This window comes from Molossus molossus, unplaced genomic scaffold, assembly GCF_014108415.1.
Source record: "Molossus molossus isolate mMolMol1 unplaced genomic scaffold, mMolMol1.p scaffold_m16_p_3, whole genome shotgun sequence".
NCBI classification, from domain to species: Eukaryota; Metazoa; Chordata; class Mammalia; order Chiroptera; family Molossidae; genus Molossus; species Molossus molossus.
Genome location: NW_023425366.1, coordinates 53,099,935 through 53,116,856, shown reverse-complemented (window position 1 = coordinate 53,116,856; position 16,922 = coordinate 53,099,935). Strand labels below are relative to the sequence as shown.

General features: G+C 37.9%; 1 protein-coding gene and 1 non-coding gene across 4 annotated transcripts in view; one reads left to right on the top strand and one right to left on the bottom strand.

The window, feature by feature from the left end:
- Positions 1 to 331: 331 nt before the first annotated feature.
- LOC118642922 lies at positions 332 to 450 on the bottom strand. Its single transcript, XR_004961831.1, has one exon. It is a non-coding gene; the product is annotated as a U5 spliceosomal RNA (small nuclear RNA).
- Positions 451 to 10,743: 10,293 nt separating this feature from the next.
- The window catches only part of AP3B1 (adaptor related protein complex 3 subunit beta 1), a 281,299-nt gene continuing 275,120 nt past the window's right edge, over positions 10,744 to 16,922 (top strand). For 2 of the 3 annotated variants that reach the window (XM_036278972.1, XM_036278973.1), the window contains exon 1: positions 10,757 to 10,979. In XM_036278972.1, the coding sequence (XP_036134865.1) occupies positions 10,852 to 10,979 (128 nt within the window). In that variant the 5' untranslated portion in view covers positions 10,757 to 10,851. Of the gene's footprint in view, positions 10,980 to 16,922 lie in introns of all 3 variants that reach the window. The other variant, XM_036278963.1, reaches the window with a different exon arrangement.

The following is a 16,922-nucleotide window of genomic DNA, read 5'->3' as shown; positions in this document are numbered from 1 at the left end:
GTGTGGTTCAGTGCTTGAGTGTTGACCCATGCACTGAGGTTGCTGGTTGGATTCCTGGTTAAGGCACATGCCCAGGTTGTGGGCCAAATCACCAGTGGGGGGCATGCAGAAGGCAGCCAATGGATGTTCTCTTTCATTGATGTTTCTACCTTTCTCTCCCTCTCCCTTCCTCTCTTTCTAAAAAATAAATAAACAAACAAACAAACAAACAAATAAATAAATAAAATATAAAATAAAAAAGATCAAGTTTTCTAATACTTGATGAGTACATGTTAGGTATAAAGAAAGTATTTAACATCATGAGATGTTTTACATTGATTTTCTTTTTTTTAATTTAATTTTTTTCTTGAGGCCTCAAAAAATTGAGTATAAACTCATAATTGTTCCTCTCCACGGAAATCTTTAGTAAAAGGCGAAAGATTTATGTGATCTGAAGAGAAACCAGAGTATTTACATTGATTTTCAATGCTTAAATTTGACAAAGGTGAGGGGAGAGAATTTTTCCCCTTCTAAATTGGGCCTATGGAAATAAGTGATGGGGATGATTAGGCAACTGCATTTCTTGGAAAAATGGTATGTGTATCTTTCTGGTTTATTTTGTTTACATGGTAATTGAGCCTTTCCTGATTATTACATTTCTTTATAAGTCACATTTAGTTGAAAGTTAATAATCCATTTCCTGTATCAATGGTATTAGTAAATGACTTACAAAATAATGTTCAGTCACACAGATCAGCAGTTTACATGGGTGAAGAAGGTCATTTGAGGTTTTCTAATTCACACCGCAGTCTATTCTCTATTAGGCACATTAAAGAAGTTGGTTAACTTTAAGAGCCTTTACAACACTGACATTTCAAATTATATGTGCTTTTTCTTTTTCTTTTCACAATAAGTTTTCAAACCTATAGAAAGGTTGAAAAATGAAAACAAAGAATAATACATGTGTACTCTTTATCTAGATTCACCAAATATTAACTTTTGCCACATTTCTCTCTCTCAATATGTAGATATATCAAGATATATTTTTATATCTTTCATATATATTCTAAGGAGACTATTTCTTCCTGATCCACTTGAAAGCAAGTTTTAGTATCATGAAAATTTGCCCATAAATATTTCAGCATGCATCTATCTTACGTAACTACAATATCATTATTACATCTAAAAAGATGACATTAATTCAATAACATCATCTAATATCAGCCCATAAATGTCTGAAAGGTATCTCTTATGCTGTTTTTTTTTAATCCTCACCTGAGGACATTTTTCCATTTTTTGCTCAGATAGAGTGGGAGGGAAAGAGAGGAAGAGAGAGAGAGAGAGAGATCGATGTGAAAGGGACACATCGAATGGCCGCCTTCCACACAACCCAACCAGGGCCGGGGACAAACTGCAACCAAGGCACATGCCCTTAGCGGGAACTGAACCCGGGTCTCTCTGGACCGCAGGCCGACGCTCTAACTGCTGAGCCAAACCAGCCAGGGCTCTTATGCTGTTTTTTTAAAATCCAAGATCCAATTAATTTTCACATAATGCATTTGGTTTTTATGTCTTTTTAATCTCTTTTATTCTAAAGTAATTCTGATTTTTTTAGACTCATAAAATTTTTCAGAGTCCAGCCTTACGTGTTCTTTCTTACTAAAAGAAAATTAAAAATTTGAAAAAAGAGCACTGATAAATGGACTATGTGTTATTTTATCTGTTGCCAAGTTCTGAGAAAAAACTGATTTGTCCTAAGTTCTTTGGACTGGCAACCTAACTCATTTTATATCCAAAAATGTGAACAAAAGGAGAAATCCCATTATGTGTCCATAATAGCCAGGAATTCCGGGATTTAAAAGTAGCCACGAACATGTAGATCATTAAAACTTGATTACCCTTTTCCTGAGTCTACTTAACTATCCAAAATTATGTTATAGAATTTTTGAGCTAGAAGAACCTCAGAGGCAAGTTAACTAGCTCAACTAGTGAGGAAACTGAGTCTCAAAGAGTCTGTGATTTGCCAAGGTCACACTGCCAGTTAAATGTAGAGATGGGACCAGAAATAAGGTGTCTTGATTTCCAATATAATATACTTGTGCCCCTAATTCTTTCATCATCTTCTCTGAAATCACACCATCTAACATTTTTATTTTTTTTCTTTCCCATTTATTTTTGTCCTTCCTAGTTCTCCTTCCTTCCACTCTTTTTCTTTAAAAAGATCTGTGTTTTTATTTTATTTTTTTCTGTTTCACTTTTGCCAGGGTTTCTCAATGCGTAGTAGCAGTATTGACATTTTGGGTTAGGCAATTCTTCGTTTTCAGGGTAGGGGGCGCTTTCCTGTGCATTGTAGGATATTTAGCAGCATCACTGGATTCTACTACCCATTTGATGCCAACAGTACTCTTGCATTTGTGACAACTAAAAATGTCCCTAGACAATGCCAAATGTCCCCCAGGGGGCAAAATTGTACCTGCTTGAGAACTATTACCAAATACTTCTTATTTTGGCAATGGTTCTTATTTTATCTATTAATTTTCCTTTTACTTCCGGTCAATATAAATTCGAAATTTTATCATAGCATAGGTAATGATAGCATAGGTAAAATTTTTATTCTATTACTTTTACTTAACATTTTGTAACAGATATTTTCACTATTGCTATATGACATGGAAATTTGTTGTTTCTGACTACCTAGCATCCCTGCTCCCCTAACCAATACCAGCACCCCTTTGTCCCTTGTGGAACTGTGCCTTCCCCTTCAATCATTTAATTCTAGGGTACTTCTCTCAGTCAAAGGTGTGGAAAAATGACCCAGGCCTGACCACTCATAATAATGCATCTCCACAGCCACAATGAATCTCAGTGATAGGCACATGACTCAACTTGGGCCAATCAGAGCCCTTTGCTGAGAATTTGCTAGAAAAAAAACCTACTTCGTATGGGTTGCTAAACTGTGATTCTGTAAAGTTGCATTCTCTGCAGCTATGTTCTCGGCTTGTCTGTGGTTCAAGAGAATGAAGCCAACACAGACAGAAAGCAGAGCTGAATGATGGGAGAGAAAATCCTGGAGGTATCAATTTGAGCCCCTAGATCTACTCATCTCTGAGGGCAGTGCAACACTTGTCAATAAGTCTCTTCTCCCACACCTCTTTTCCCCATTTATTTTTTGATAAATTGGTTTAACAGGAATTCTTTTGCTTGAAACAAAAAGTTCTGATTAAGAAAACAGTATTCATGTTAATACTATACAATGGCTCATATTTCCTCAAGTTGTAGTGCCATGATTTCCTTAACTATTCTGCTAACATTGAATTTTAAAATGATTTGAAATATTTTTTTCCATTATAAATGCAGTGTTCTTTTTCAGTGCCTTCTGAATGACTTCTAGCAAATTTTCTATTAGTTTCCTCAAACATGGGCCCTTGGTTTAAATTCTGAACTACAAGGTTTAAAATTGAGTGATTTACCACCTAATTTAAGGCCATTCGGATTTGCTTTATCCCTTTTGCTTTTTTACTTCCATTATAATCATTCTGTCTGTGATTATACCAACTATTGTGGCACCATTTGCTCCAGCTGCATGGGCACATTTGAATGCATTAGTGTGCTACGTCAGTGATTTAGGAAATTTTTTATGGTATCATGAAGATTTATTTCTGGCCATTGTAGGACCTGCTTTTTTATTTCCTTTAACTATTAACCTCAAAAACGATATTGTTCAATTTTAAGCCTTTAAGACATTTACATTCACTTCAGATATAGAATTACTCTATTATCCGAATGTCTGAAAATGCCTCCGATTCTTTCATTACTATGAAGTGTCTATGTACACCATTTACCTGCATAAATTAACTTTTCCATATCTTAAGATCTAGTTCAAATGTACTGTTTTCTCTGTGATTTCTTTTATCGCTTTGCTTACAATTTGTTTTTTCCTCTCATTGCAGTTTGTAAATCTCTCTTGTATCTGTGAGAAGTGATGCAGTAATGGGGGTAGTGCCACTTTAGGGCCCTGTAATAGTCATAGACTTGTCTTGCAGAGAAATCATAGGTAGCAATATACTACAGAACATACTACATTAAATAATTTATGAAAGCATAATTTGTGATAGCTAAAGATTAGAAAAAAGTAAAAAGTTTATCATTAGCGGGATAGTTTAATGAGTTATGATACAATTATAAAATGGAATATTTTATGCAACTATGAAATGGTAAAAAAGAACAAATATGTTTTGTACATATTGCTATGGTGCAACCTGCAAGATATATTAAGTATGTGAAGAGGTGGTATAGCAGAGTAGTTAAAAGTGTGGACCCCTGAATCTGGCCTCAGTTCAAAGACCAGCTCTGCTATTTACTAGCTGTGTAAACTTGAACAAGTTTCTCAAGCCCAGTTCCTTGGGTGTTTTTCACCTGTGAAATGAGAATGCTAACGGTAGTACCTCACATAGGATTGTTTGAGTATTGAATGAGTTAATACATGCAAAGAACTTAGAAGAGTGTCTGGCACGTAGTTAAATAATTGAACTATAACAGTGGAATGGGATGTGAGTAAATAATTTTTGGATTATGTAATATAATTAATAAAAAATGAAAAATTAAGTATTAAAAATATATTGCTATTACATATGTTCACCAGTACTGCCTTTTGTTGTAGTATTGTACATATTCCTATAGAGGGTTATGTCCTCTAGTATCATAATATTTTTGAGGATAAGACCTGGCTTTTCCTCAAGTGTGTGCCCTATATGATTTCCAGCATGTGCCATATACAAGGTGAGTTCCACATGTATTTGTTGACCATCTTAATAAAATATTCCGATTCCTCTTTGCATATAAATATTTCAGAGCTTTAACATTTAGAGGGTAATTTTAGAAGATGTCTAAGGGAGCTGATCCTACAATTTCAACATTTTAGGGGCAAGTCTAGAGATTTTGTTAACATGGGAGTTAAGTCTACTTATACTTGGAACTATACAGTATTCTGAAAATGCTATTTCATTTTCCTTTTTCAAAAAGGAGGTCATGGCATTTTTAAGGCATATGTTTGCAGGCATGTACCATTTTAGAAAGCCTGACATATGAAAGTCTCAAATACTTGGTAAATTGGAGGGTTGCATAAATTCAATTACAGAAGAGTTCTTCGTGTTCCCAAATCACTAATCATGGGGTTTCTCTAAACAGGAGAGCATGACAACTCATGTTCATTTGGCAAAAGAAATTTTGTACTCTATCTTAAAAAGATGTCCTTCTTTATTTGTTTTTATTTTTTTGTCAATCTTCACCCGAGGATGCTTCTTCCATTGATTTTCAAAGAGAGTGGAAGAACGGAAGCGGGAGAGAGAGAGAGAGAGAGAGAGAGAGAGAGAGAGATTGGTTGCCTCCTGACCTGAATGGGGCCAGGGAACAAATCTGCAACCCAGTTATGTGCCGGTGACTGGGAATTAAACCCGATACTCTTTGGTCCGAAGCACACTCTAACCCTGAGCAAAACCAGCCAGGGCAAAACTGTCTTTTTTAAATGCATTGCAAAGCTTCCAGAGGAATATGTATTAGAGAGTGACCCGCAGCTACCAAAACAGATCAGCTGAGCCAATCAATTCTGTAACCATGGGGGGTGGGGATCAGGAAGAGGTGTTACAGTGGATTGGGTGGTCAGGGAATTTAAATATCTATTTAAATTCTGATATTTGAGTTAACAGATGGATAGAATAAAGCTGAAGGAGCCAGGCTTTTGAAGACCCTTTGGAAGAATGTTGCTGGCAGAGAGCTCAGTAAGGTTTCTCAGGTCAGAACAAGTTTGGTAGAAAAGAAAGGCCAAGATTGTCTGGAGTGTAGTAAACTAGGGGAGATGGGTCACAATGAAGTCAAGAGATGTAAAGGAGGGCCAGATCAATAAGGATATTGGTAAGTGATTGTAAATTACCTAACTTGGAGCTTCAAACTTTAAAGAGCTCAACAGTTATTAGAGATCAAACTGTTGTTTCATTTATAATTCAAATTTAAATATTTTTAAAAAATAGGAGTGGCTTTCTTTCTTTCTTTCTTTTTAAATTTTATTTTTGTTACAGATGTTTCTCCTTTTTTTACCCCATTGACACTTTCCTCCTCACCCCCCCCCCCACCCTGTCCTCGCCTTTGTTGTCCATGTCCATTGGTTATGCATACATGCATATAAGTTCTGTGGTTTATCTCTTCCCTCCCCCCAAAACCCCCTCTTCTGAGGGTTGTCAGTCTGTACCCTACTTCCCTGTTTCTGGGTCTACCCTATTCCTCAGACTGTTATGTTCATTATATTCCACAAATAAGTGAGATCATGTAGTATTTGTCTTTTTCTGCTTGGCTTGTTTCACTTAGGATAATACTTTCCAGGTCCCTTCATGTCGTCTCAAAGGATAAGAGAGCTTAATTCTTATAATAATACATTCAAATAACACTTAGAAAACACTTGTGAAATTCGAAGCTCCTGTCTTCACTAACCTGTAAAGTTTAAATTCTATTACAAACCATGAGTCATTTTCTTTTTTAAAAAACTATGTTTTTATTGATTTTTTTAGAGATAGAGATAGAAACATCAATGTGAAAGAGAAATATCCATCAGCTGCCTCCTGCACGCCCCATACTGGGGAGTGAGCCTGAGCCCAGGCATGTGCCCTGACTGGGAATCAAACTGGGACCTCTCGGTCCACGGGATGACACTCAATCCACTGAGCCATACCAGCCAGGGAAGAAGAGTCATTTTCTAATTATAAAGACTGCTAAACCTATTTATATAGAATTTGTTTTACAAATATTTGTTTATTGTTTCTAATCTGGATTTATGCTGAGAGGTTCTTTTGGACTAATCCTCAACATTGAGACCCCTCAATCCCGAAAATATATTCCTGCAATTCATTCGATTTTTGTGGTTTATTTATTTATTTATTTATTTTTATCCTCACCCGAGGACATTTTTCCATTTTTTGTTCAGGTAGAGTGGGAGGGAGAGAGAGGAACAGAGAGAGAGAGAGAAACATCGATGTGAAGGGACACATCGAGTGGTCGCCACCCGCACAACCGACCAGGGCCGGGGACAAACTGCAACCGAGGTACATGCACTTAGCGGAAACCGAACCCGGGTCTCTCAGGACCGCAGGCCGACGCTCTAACCGCTGAGCCAAACCGGCCAGGGCTGTGGTTTATTTTTAATCAGTCTGGGATTTACTTATAGGTATTGTGTGAGTTAAGAGATCATGGTGAACTGAATGATGCCCTTCAATATATACCCAAATCCTAATTCCTGGAAACTGAATATTACCTTATATGGCAAAAGTGACTTTGCAGATATGATTAAATTAAGGGTTTTGAGATGGGAAGATTATCCTGGAATATCTGGGGTGGGTCCTAAATGTATTCACATGTGTCCTTATAAGAGGGAGAGAGAGGAGGTTTGACACAGACTGGGAGAAGACAATGTGAAGACAGAGCAGAGATTTAAAGATGCTATGCTGTAACAAATAAATAAATAAATAAATAAATAAATAAATAAATAAATAAAAATAAAGATGCTATGCTGTTGGTCTTGAAAGATGGAAGAAGGGGACAAGAGTCAAGGAATATGAGGAATGTAGCTCTAGACACAAAAAGAGGCAAGGAAGGGCTTCTCCCTTAGAACCTTTGGAAAAAGTGGCCCTGCCCATACCTTAGATTGTGCATCTTAATTTCGAACTTCTGGACTCCAGAATTGTAAGAGAACAAATTTTTGCTGCTTTAAGCCACTAAATTTGTGGTTATTTGTTATAGCAGTTATTACAAACTAATACAGAGCTCTAACTTTATATTTTGCTACATGGTTAACTAATTAATTGTCCTAGTATCATTCATTAATACATTCTTTCCTATCTGATCTGAAATGTTAACTTGATCATAATGTCAATACCTGCATATAGCTGAGTCTGTTTCTATTCTATTCTACCCGTCTATTTACTCTTGAAAACAATACCAAATTTTAAAATGACAATAACTTTATAGTACATTTAAATGAGTAGTAGAGTAATTTCTTCATCATGCTCTTTTGTTTATTTGCTAAGCCTCATCTGAGGATATTTTTCCATTGATTTTTAGATAGGGTGGAAGGGAGGGAGGAACAGAGAGAAAAACATCCATGTGAGAGAGACACATGGATTGGTTGCCTCCTGCATGACCCCAATCAGGGCCAGGGATCAAACCTGAAACCCATGCATGTGTTCTTGACTGGGAATCAAACCTGCAACCCTTTAGTCCTCAGGCTGATGCTCTAACTGCTGAGCCAAACTGGTCATGTTTTTTTTTTTTTTTTTTTTAATCCTCACCCAAGGACATTTTTGCATTTATCTTCAGATAGAGTGGGAGGGAAAGAGGGAGGAAGAAAGAGAGAGAGAAACATCTATGTGAGAAAGACACATCGAGTGATTGCCACCCACACGACCCCAACCAGAGCGGGGGTGGGGGGGGTGGAACTGCAACCAAGTTACGTGACCTTAGTGGGAACTGAACCTGGGATTCTCTGGTCTGCGGGCCGATGCTGTAACCACTGAGCCAAACTGGTCAGGGTATACTGGTCATGCTTTTTAAAAAAAAATTTTTTTTTTTTTTTTGCTTTAAGTTGTATTTATTCTTTCAGGTGAACTTTAGATTCAATTTATCCAGTAAAAAACATAGAATTTTGACTGAAACGGCATTAAATGTATAGATTTACTTGAATATTCCTATCCAGAAATATACTCTTTTTTCAGGTCTTCTCCCTCACATTCCATTTTTAAAGTATAAAATTTTATAGTTTTTTTCTTCACTTAGGTTTTATACATTTCTTAAGGCTTATTTGTTGCTACTGTGGAATAAGATCTTTTTTAAAATTACATTTTTTAATTAGATATTATTAGTGTGTAGGTGTGTTATTGGATTTTGAATCTTGCTACTCTGCTGAATCAATTTGAAGGTCTAATAACTCTTTATTTATTTATTTTTCTTTATTGAATTTTAGAGAAAGAGGAAGGGAGAGGGAGAGAGAGACAGAAACATTGACGAGAGAGAACATTGACTGGCCACCTCCTGTATGTTCCGCACTGGGGATTAGGCCCACAACCTGGGCATGTGCTCTGACTGGGAATTGAACCTTCCACCTCTTGGTGCATAAGTTGACGCACAATCACTGAACCACACCGGCCAGGCTGAAGGTCTAATAATTTTCTCTTAGATTGTCCAGCAAGACGATCATGTCTATAAATATTATAACCTCTCTTGTCTTTTCCGCTACTTATTTTTCTTGTCCTATTGCATTAACTAGAATCTATAAAACAGTGTTAAATGGTCATGGTGTTAATAGGCACATTTGTCCTTTTTCTGGCTTTAGTTGGAATGCCTTCAGTGTTTCACTATTAAATATGACGTGTTTTATTTTGTATATTTTGTGGAGGTATTTTAACATCATATATATATCTTTACATAGGCATAAAGACAGTAAGAATATTTCCTCTTTCTAGAATTAGATTTACTATTTCTTTAAATCTGAAAGCTGAAGTGTTATTAATTTCCAATATTTATGAATATATAGGGTGTCCCAAAAATGTATACACAACTTTGAATAATTATAAAGCCAGTGTTTATTAGAATACATTTAATTTAATTTTAATTTTATTTTTTTGACATGTGCCCCTAGCGGGAACCCAAACTGGGACTCTGGTCCGCAGGCCGCCGCTCCAACCGCTGAGCCAAACAGGCCAGGGCTAGAATACATTTTATTTTAAAAAATGTAACAAAATCTACACACACCCTATATACATTGGGGGGGATACCCTGTATGTTATAGAATTATATAATAAGTATAATACATTTCTTAATGTTAAAAATTCTATTGTTATATATAAAAAAACTACTGGGTAACTGTTTGCATTTAGTATTTGTTTAGCAGTTTATTTAGAAAGTCCATAGCTCTCCCTTTTTTGTATTAAAAAATTGAGGCTTGGGCCCTGGCCGGTTTGGCTCAGTAGTTAGAGCGTTGACCTACGGTCTGGAGAGACCCCGGTTCGGTTCCGCTAAGGGCATGTACCTGGGTTACAGTTTGTTCCTGGCCCTGGTTGGGTCTTGTGGGTGGCAACCACTGGATGTGTCCCTTTCATGTCAATGTTTCTCTCTCTCTGTCTCTTCCTCTCTCTCCCTCCCACTCTATCTGAACAAAAAGTGAAAAAATGTCCTCGGGTCCTCGGGTGAGGATAAAAATAAAAAATTGAGGCTTGGATCTCAGTAATGCTCATCTTACAAAACGCAGCGGAGAGCAAGGTTTCGTACAAGTGGAGGGCTGCTGGACGCGGCTGTGCAAGCAGGGCCTCGGTGGCTGGAAGGAGAGCAGCACGAACCTACGAAGGAAAGGGGATCGTGACTGTTCAGGAAAGTTGATCTGGTGTGTTAAATGGTGTTTCAGGAGAAATTTGAAAGCTATTGGTTTACAGCAAGAACCAAGAAGAGATATCGGGGGTCGGGGCAGCCCCTTTTAAGGGTTCAGAATGGGTACAACGGTACCTCTCTTCTATGAAACTTTAAAGACCTGCACTCGTCTTCCGCAGGCTCAGGGCCTCCCGCGGACACAGCCAGGGTCCGAGCCTCTCAGCGACCTCAAAAACGCGGAGCGGAGAAATCCAGGCCGGCCCTGGAATGGCCGGCGGTGGGCTCCGGACATATGCACACTGGGCATGCGCAGGGGCTGGGCTGCCAGGTCGGCTTAGGGAGCGTGACGAGTCCGGAAGCGCCTGCGCGTGCCCCTCCGCACGAGAAGTAGTTTTGTTCCGTGTCCTCCCGGCAGTTGCCGTTCGGAGGGAACCCCGGCCGTCCCACCGACTCCCCGGCGCCGCAGCAATGTCCAGCAACAGCTTCGCGTACAACGAGCACTCCGGGGGAGGGGAGGCCACGGAGCTGGGTCAGGAGGCGACCTCGGCCGTTTCCCCCTCCGGTGCCTTCGGCCTCTTTAGCAGCGATTTGAAGAAGTGAGGAGAAAGGTTTGGGGTGCGGGGACGAGAGTGAGGAGTTGGGGACCCCGGAGGAGCGGGCACGGGGCTCGGGCTCCCGGGAGAGGATCGGGGCGGTCCTGAGACCGCACCGGGCCGGGCGGTGGCGTCCCCCGCCGGCGGGTGGGTTTGGTTCCTCTGGGAGTGGTGGTGTCGTCGGGGAGTCGGGAGCGTGTGTTTTGGGGTCTCTGTAGTTTTCAAACTTGAGTGAAAGAGGAACCATTGAGAGCTTAAGTTCCATCCCCAAAGATTCTGATTGAGTTGGTCCGGGACACAGGGATCTGACATTTGAACAGACATCTCTAGGTAATTTAATGTTTGTTGGATCAGACTTGGAGAAATTCGCATGTTAGGGTTAAAGAGTGTTTGGGGAGTTGAGAGGGAGAGTTGGAGTGTGAGCCTCACTTATGGGGAAACTATTGGATTGTATTGGATTGAAGGAGGTATTCAGACGCTTTCTGCAGCGACAAACTGGTTTATACACTGTTCTTGGACAATATCCTTTGCACTACAGACACTCCTCCAATCTCAAACAACATTAAGCATATGAGTAGAGAGTATTTAGTGTTACTATGAACAAACCTAAACTTTTGTAAATTAATGTATATTTTAAAAATGAACGTTAAACAATCTACACTTTGTTTTTACAAAGTTAATATTTCAAGTACCACTGAAAAATGGTTTCCAGACTTTTTGTGGAGGGGAGGGGTTTAAACTTACAGAATCATAGTAACTTTATATTTTATTGTAATGTTTGTGTTTTTCTTATTTTTAATCTCTCAGTACTAAACACTGTGGTCAAATAATAGGCTGTCACTAGATTCATGCTAAATTAAATTAAGGTAAAGTACCTGTGCTCCTGACTTTGGAGGTCTCAGAAGGGTATAATTAAATTTAAATTTAAATTTTACTAACAAGATAGGGCAGTCTGCAAAGTGCTAATATTGAAATTGGTATTAAATTTTGGCTGTATTAAACTGATTGAAATCTTATGTACAGCATGTGGAATACAGTTGTTGATTTTTTCCTTATTCTCAAGTTAGAAAAGTTTAAAAGTAAGATAACTAATTAATTTTCATATTTCATTCTGTGCACTGATGGATGGTTCTCACCAAAGCTTGTTGCAGCTCTACAGTTTTATTAGCAAAATGTTTCAGATGTTGAATTAACCCAGACATCTGCATCAGTCTATTTTGCATATGATTTGCTTACAATTAATTACTTTTTCGGTTTGTGAACATCTAAGATGTTTTCCTCTTAGAGCCTCTGAGTTCCCACTTTTGTCAGATTTGGGTATGATTTGGGCAAGAAAATGTATGGCTTCAACTATGACCAGTGCTGTTGAGGTTACTAAACAGGTTGAATTTAAAATAAAAATAGCTAACATTCATTCAGTGCTTGTACTTCACCTTTATTATCTCATTCAGTGCTACTAACAATCCTATTGCTTGTTAACAGATTCTGTACTTCTCTGATCCCACCTTGCTGATTAGGAAATCAGAGCGCAAGTAATTTATTTGCCCAAGATCTCTCTCTCACACACACAAGCTAGAACGCTGCACTGACTGAATTTGAACCCAGACACTCCAAGAGCTCATTTTGCCAAGCACTTGGATATGCTACCTTCTACTTGGTGAAATTTGTGGTGCTTTTATTAGAGAATGCATACAACTCATTAAAAGTTTAAAACTTTGAGTAGTAGCAGTAGACCTCGAAGCTTCCAGGAATTAGAAACATTTTGGCCCTTGAACAGCAACATAATGGGGTTGTACAAGAAACAAGGAGACTCCTGTTCTGGGAGTGGTCACTTCGTGTTTTTTTGAGCCAGTATTCTCTAATTTATAAAATGTTGATATTTCTTGCTTAAAAACAAAACAAATGACAACAATAAAAAACAAATGACAAAAATGTAAAATCTTATGCTGTTCCTCTGCTTTAATTTTTGATTTACTCTGAAATGGTTTCAAATTTACAAAAAAGTTGCAAGTATAGTACAGACAACTTCCCTCTATGCACACTCAACAATTAAAAAAAAATGTTTTTCCGCCCTGGCCAGTTTGGCTCAGCGGTTAGAGCGTCGGCCTGCGGTCCGGAGAGACCCGGGTTCGGTTCCCGCTAAGGGCACGTACTTCGGTTGCAGTTTGTCCCCGGCCCTGGTTGGTCGTGCGGGTGGCAGCCACTCGATGTGTTCCTTCACGTCGATGTTTCTCTTTCTCTCTCCTTCCTCTCTCTCCCTCCCACTCTATCTGTACAAAAAATGGAAAAATATACTCGGGTGAGGATAAAAAAAAAAAAAATGTTTTTGCTACATTGCTTTATTTCTTTCTCTCTCCATACACACACAATATGTTGTCTAAACCATTGGAGACTAGGTTGTATACATCATGTTCCTTTACTCTTAATACCTTAGTGTGTATTTTTGAAGAATGAAGGTATTCTCTTGTACAGCCACAGAACTGTTATATTTAGGAAATTAACATCAGTATAGTCTACAGTCTGTAATCTAGTGTTGTCATTTGTTTCAATAAATTTTTTTTTTTCATTTTATCATTTTCCCCCCTCTAGTACAGGATCCTATCCAGGATCATGCATTTCATTTAGTTGTCTAATTTCTTTAATCTGGTCTAGTTCCTTAGCCTTTGTTTTTCACAGCATTGGAGTTTGAAGAATGCAAGCCAATGATCTTACATCATAGTAATCAATTTGGGTTTACTGGTGTTTTCTCTGTTTGGATTCATGTTATGTATCTCTGGCCATAGCACTACCATAAATGATGTGGCCTTCTCAGACTAGTGCATCCAGAGGCATAGAATGCCCATCTTTGTGATAATTGTCCAATTGCCCATCGCCCCCCCCCCCCACCCCGTAATCTGTGGGGGTGGGGGTGCACTCTGAAACCATTCAGATGTCTTGCTTCTCATTAAATTCACTACCCCCTATACTTAGTAACCATTGATGAACCTTCTGAACCAGTCTTTGCCACAGTGGCTGCAAAATGGTAATGTTTCAACTCTCTGATTCCTTCCAGTATTCTGCTGTGTGGCCTCTTGTTCTAGAGCTCTGTGTCCTTTGATCCTTCACTGACCATTTCCAGGATGCCTAATCACTTCCTAGTCACGGGATTATTGATGGTTTTTGTTTTCTTAATTTAATCTCATTTATTAATCTTATTTATCTCTTCACCCCTTTAAACAAAACCATAATTAGGGAGTTTTAGATGGTTTTATGAAAGATTGTATACATCATTTATTAGTTAACAAGCCTGAGTATTAGATTATTGGCTTCATGATTTTCAGTTTCTTCATTTAAAATGTAAGGAATTAATTTTTTTGTGTTCCTTTATTTTGAGACTGTTGTAAACTTTTATTGCTTTTAGTTTTTTTCTAAATAATTTTTCTTTGTCATAAACAACGAAGCTCTCTTTTTTTTTTTAAATCTTTACCATTTGGCTATATGTGTATAATTAAAATAATTTTATTTCTAGATTAACCATTTATTTAGGAATTAATTTCTAGAAAGAAACAAACAAGACCAATGAATTTTTCTTAAGAGCAGTATATAATCTTTTTTCATTTGAGAGCATCTCAGTGTATTAGAAAGAGCATTGGACCTCGAGCGAGAAGATCTGGATTTAAGTTAATGGTTCCCACTTGTAATGTTGCCTTGATCTCCATGATAATACTTGTCTATTTTGTGAGATTCTCATAAGATAGTATAGTTGAAAGTGATCTCTAAACTAGAATATTAACTAACACTATTTGGAAAAGTTTTTTTTATCCTCACCCGAGGACATTTTTCTATTTTTTGTTCAGATAGAGTGGGAGGGAGAGAGAGGAAGAGAGAGAGAGAGAGAGAGAGAAACATCAACGTGAAAGGGACACATCGAGTGGCTGCCACCCACACGACCCAACCAGGGCCTGGAACAAACTGCAACCGAGGTACCTGCCCTTAGCGGGAACCGAACCCGGGTCTCTCTGGACCGCATTCCAACGCTCCAACCGCTGAGCCAAACCGGCCAGGGCTTGGAAAAGTTTTTTAAGAGTTAAGGCCTGAGAAGGTTTTTGCCAGGTGGAGGAAAGGGGGAGTTCTTCAGACAAAGTGTGGAAACCAGGAGAGCTCCAAAAGAAATGCGTGTTCAGCTGAGATACAGAATAGGGCATCAACATTTAAAATTTGTAGGTGGTAATAAAAGCCCAGGAATGGATGAAATTATTTAGAGAGAACTTTTCTTGTTAGAAGAGGAGGGAGTTTAGACAATTCCCTACATGTAATGTGTGAATAGAAGAATCAGAGAGAAAGAGTGTTCAGAGGGGTAGGAAACCAGAGGAAGGTAAAACAACAACAACAACAACAAAAACTAAGAAGAAAGTAAGAGCAAATTGTCAACTATGTTAGGAATTTAATAGTAAGGGTAAATAGAATAAAGGCTGAAAAGAGGCCATTAGGTTTAACAATAAAAAGTGGACCTTAGCAACCAGTAACTTATCAGGCAGTACCACCTGAAACACATTGAAAGGTAGCATTTTTAGTGCCTGCTGAAATTGGGTGGACTTTTCATTTGTTTAGATTCACAGAGCTGATTTAGACCCACCCCCCAAAAAAAGACTACATCCTACAGTAATACTACATCATGTAGTTATGACATAGTCAGTACGACATCAGTGTATTTTCTTTGCATTTATAAAGCCAGCTTATTTTTTAACTTAAAATTTATTTTTGTCAACTTTACAAATCGGCCATAAAAATCACATAATATATAACCCTTTAACCTTTAATATCAGTGTTTCTCAATGAAGTCTCCTAGGAAAATTTTGTTGGTCTGTGGTTTGTCTGCAATTATAGCAAATCTAATTATAGCTCCACCACTTTTTCTCTCTCTCAAGAAGGACGTAGAAGTGCAGCTGAATGAGTATAATCTTTTACAGGGATGTTTTGGAGTTTATTAAAAGTAAAGATAAGCCTTGGCCAGTTTGGCTCAGCAGTTAGAGTGTAGGCCTGAGGACCAAAGAGTCTCGGGTTCGAGTCCTGTCAAAGGCACGTATCTTGGTTGTGGTTCGTCCTGGACCTGGTTGGGATCTTGCCAGAGGTGGCCAGTCGATGTATTTTTCTTATATCGATATTTCTCTCTCTCTCCCCCGCCCCCCCTTTCTCACTATCTGAAGATAAATGGAAAGATAACCTCTGGTGAGGATAAAAAAAAAAAGTAAGACAGTCCCAGGTGTCAATATTGACAAAATGACTCGTTGTCATTGTGTCTCACTTAATATAAACTTCTAAACTTATTTGTGTGTGTGTGAGTGTTTCCATTTTTATTTATAATAATTTCAATTAGGGTCCATGCCATATTTTTATAATATTTTTATTTAACACTTTTATAGTTTCACTGTTCAAAGCTTGCTTCACTTTCTTTTTACTTATCCTGGTGTTTCTCATTAATATTTTTATCTTAGTCATTCTGTATTCTCAGATTATCTAGTGACTCAGTGAATATTTGTTGAATATTGTATAGAGGAATCTCATACACTCACCTAATATTAGGTGGTGTAATTTATGTGAAGTTGCCTAGCAAAGTGTTTGGCTTATAATTTTGCTTAAAAAATATTTTCAGGTCCTTTAGTTAATTAAATGATTCAGATTCTATTATCATTTATTGTCTCCTTATCCAGTGTACTTAAAAATAAAGAATGACTGATTCAGAGGACCTTAATACAGAAGGAAATACTGCTCTGGTATCTCTTTTGTTTTGTGTTGTGTTGCATTGATGTAGTATTGTGTCACCCTGAAGTTAAATTGTATATAGGTCCAGAACAGTTGTTTTCATGGTATTGCTTGAGTCTTTGTTGTGATTAGGGTTAATTGACTTTGAATTGTCATATAGGTGTTGAATGAACTTTACAATCAGGATATCTTAAGTTTCTCTTC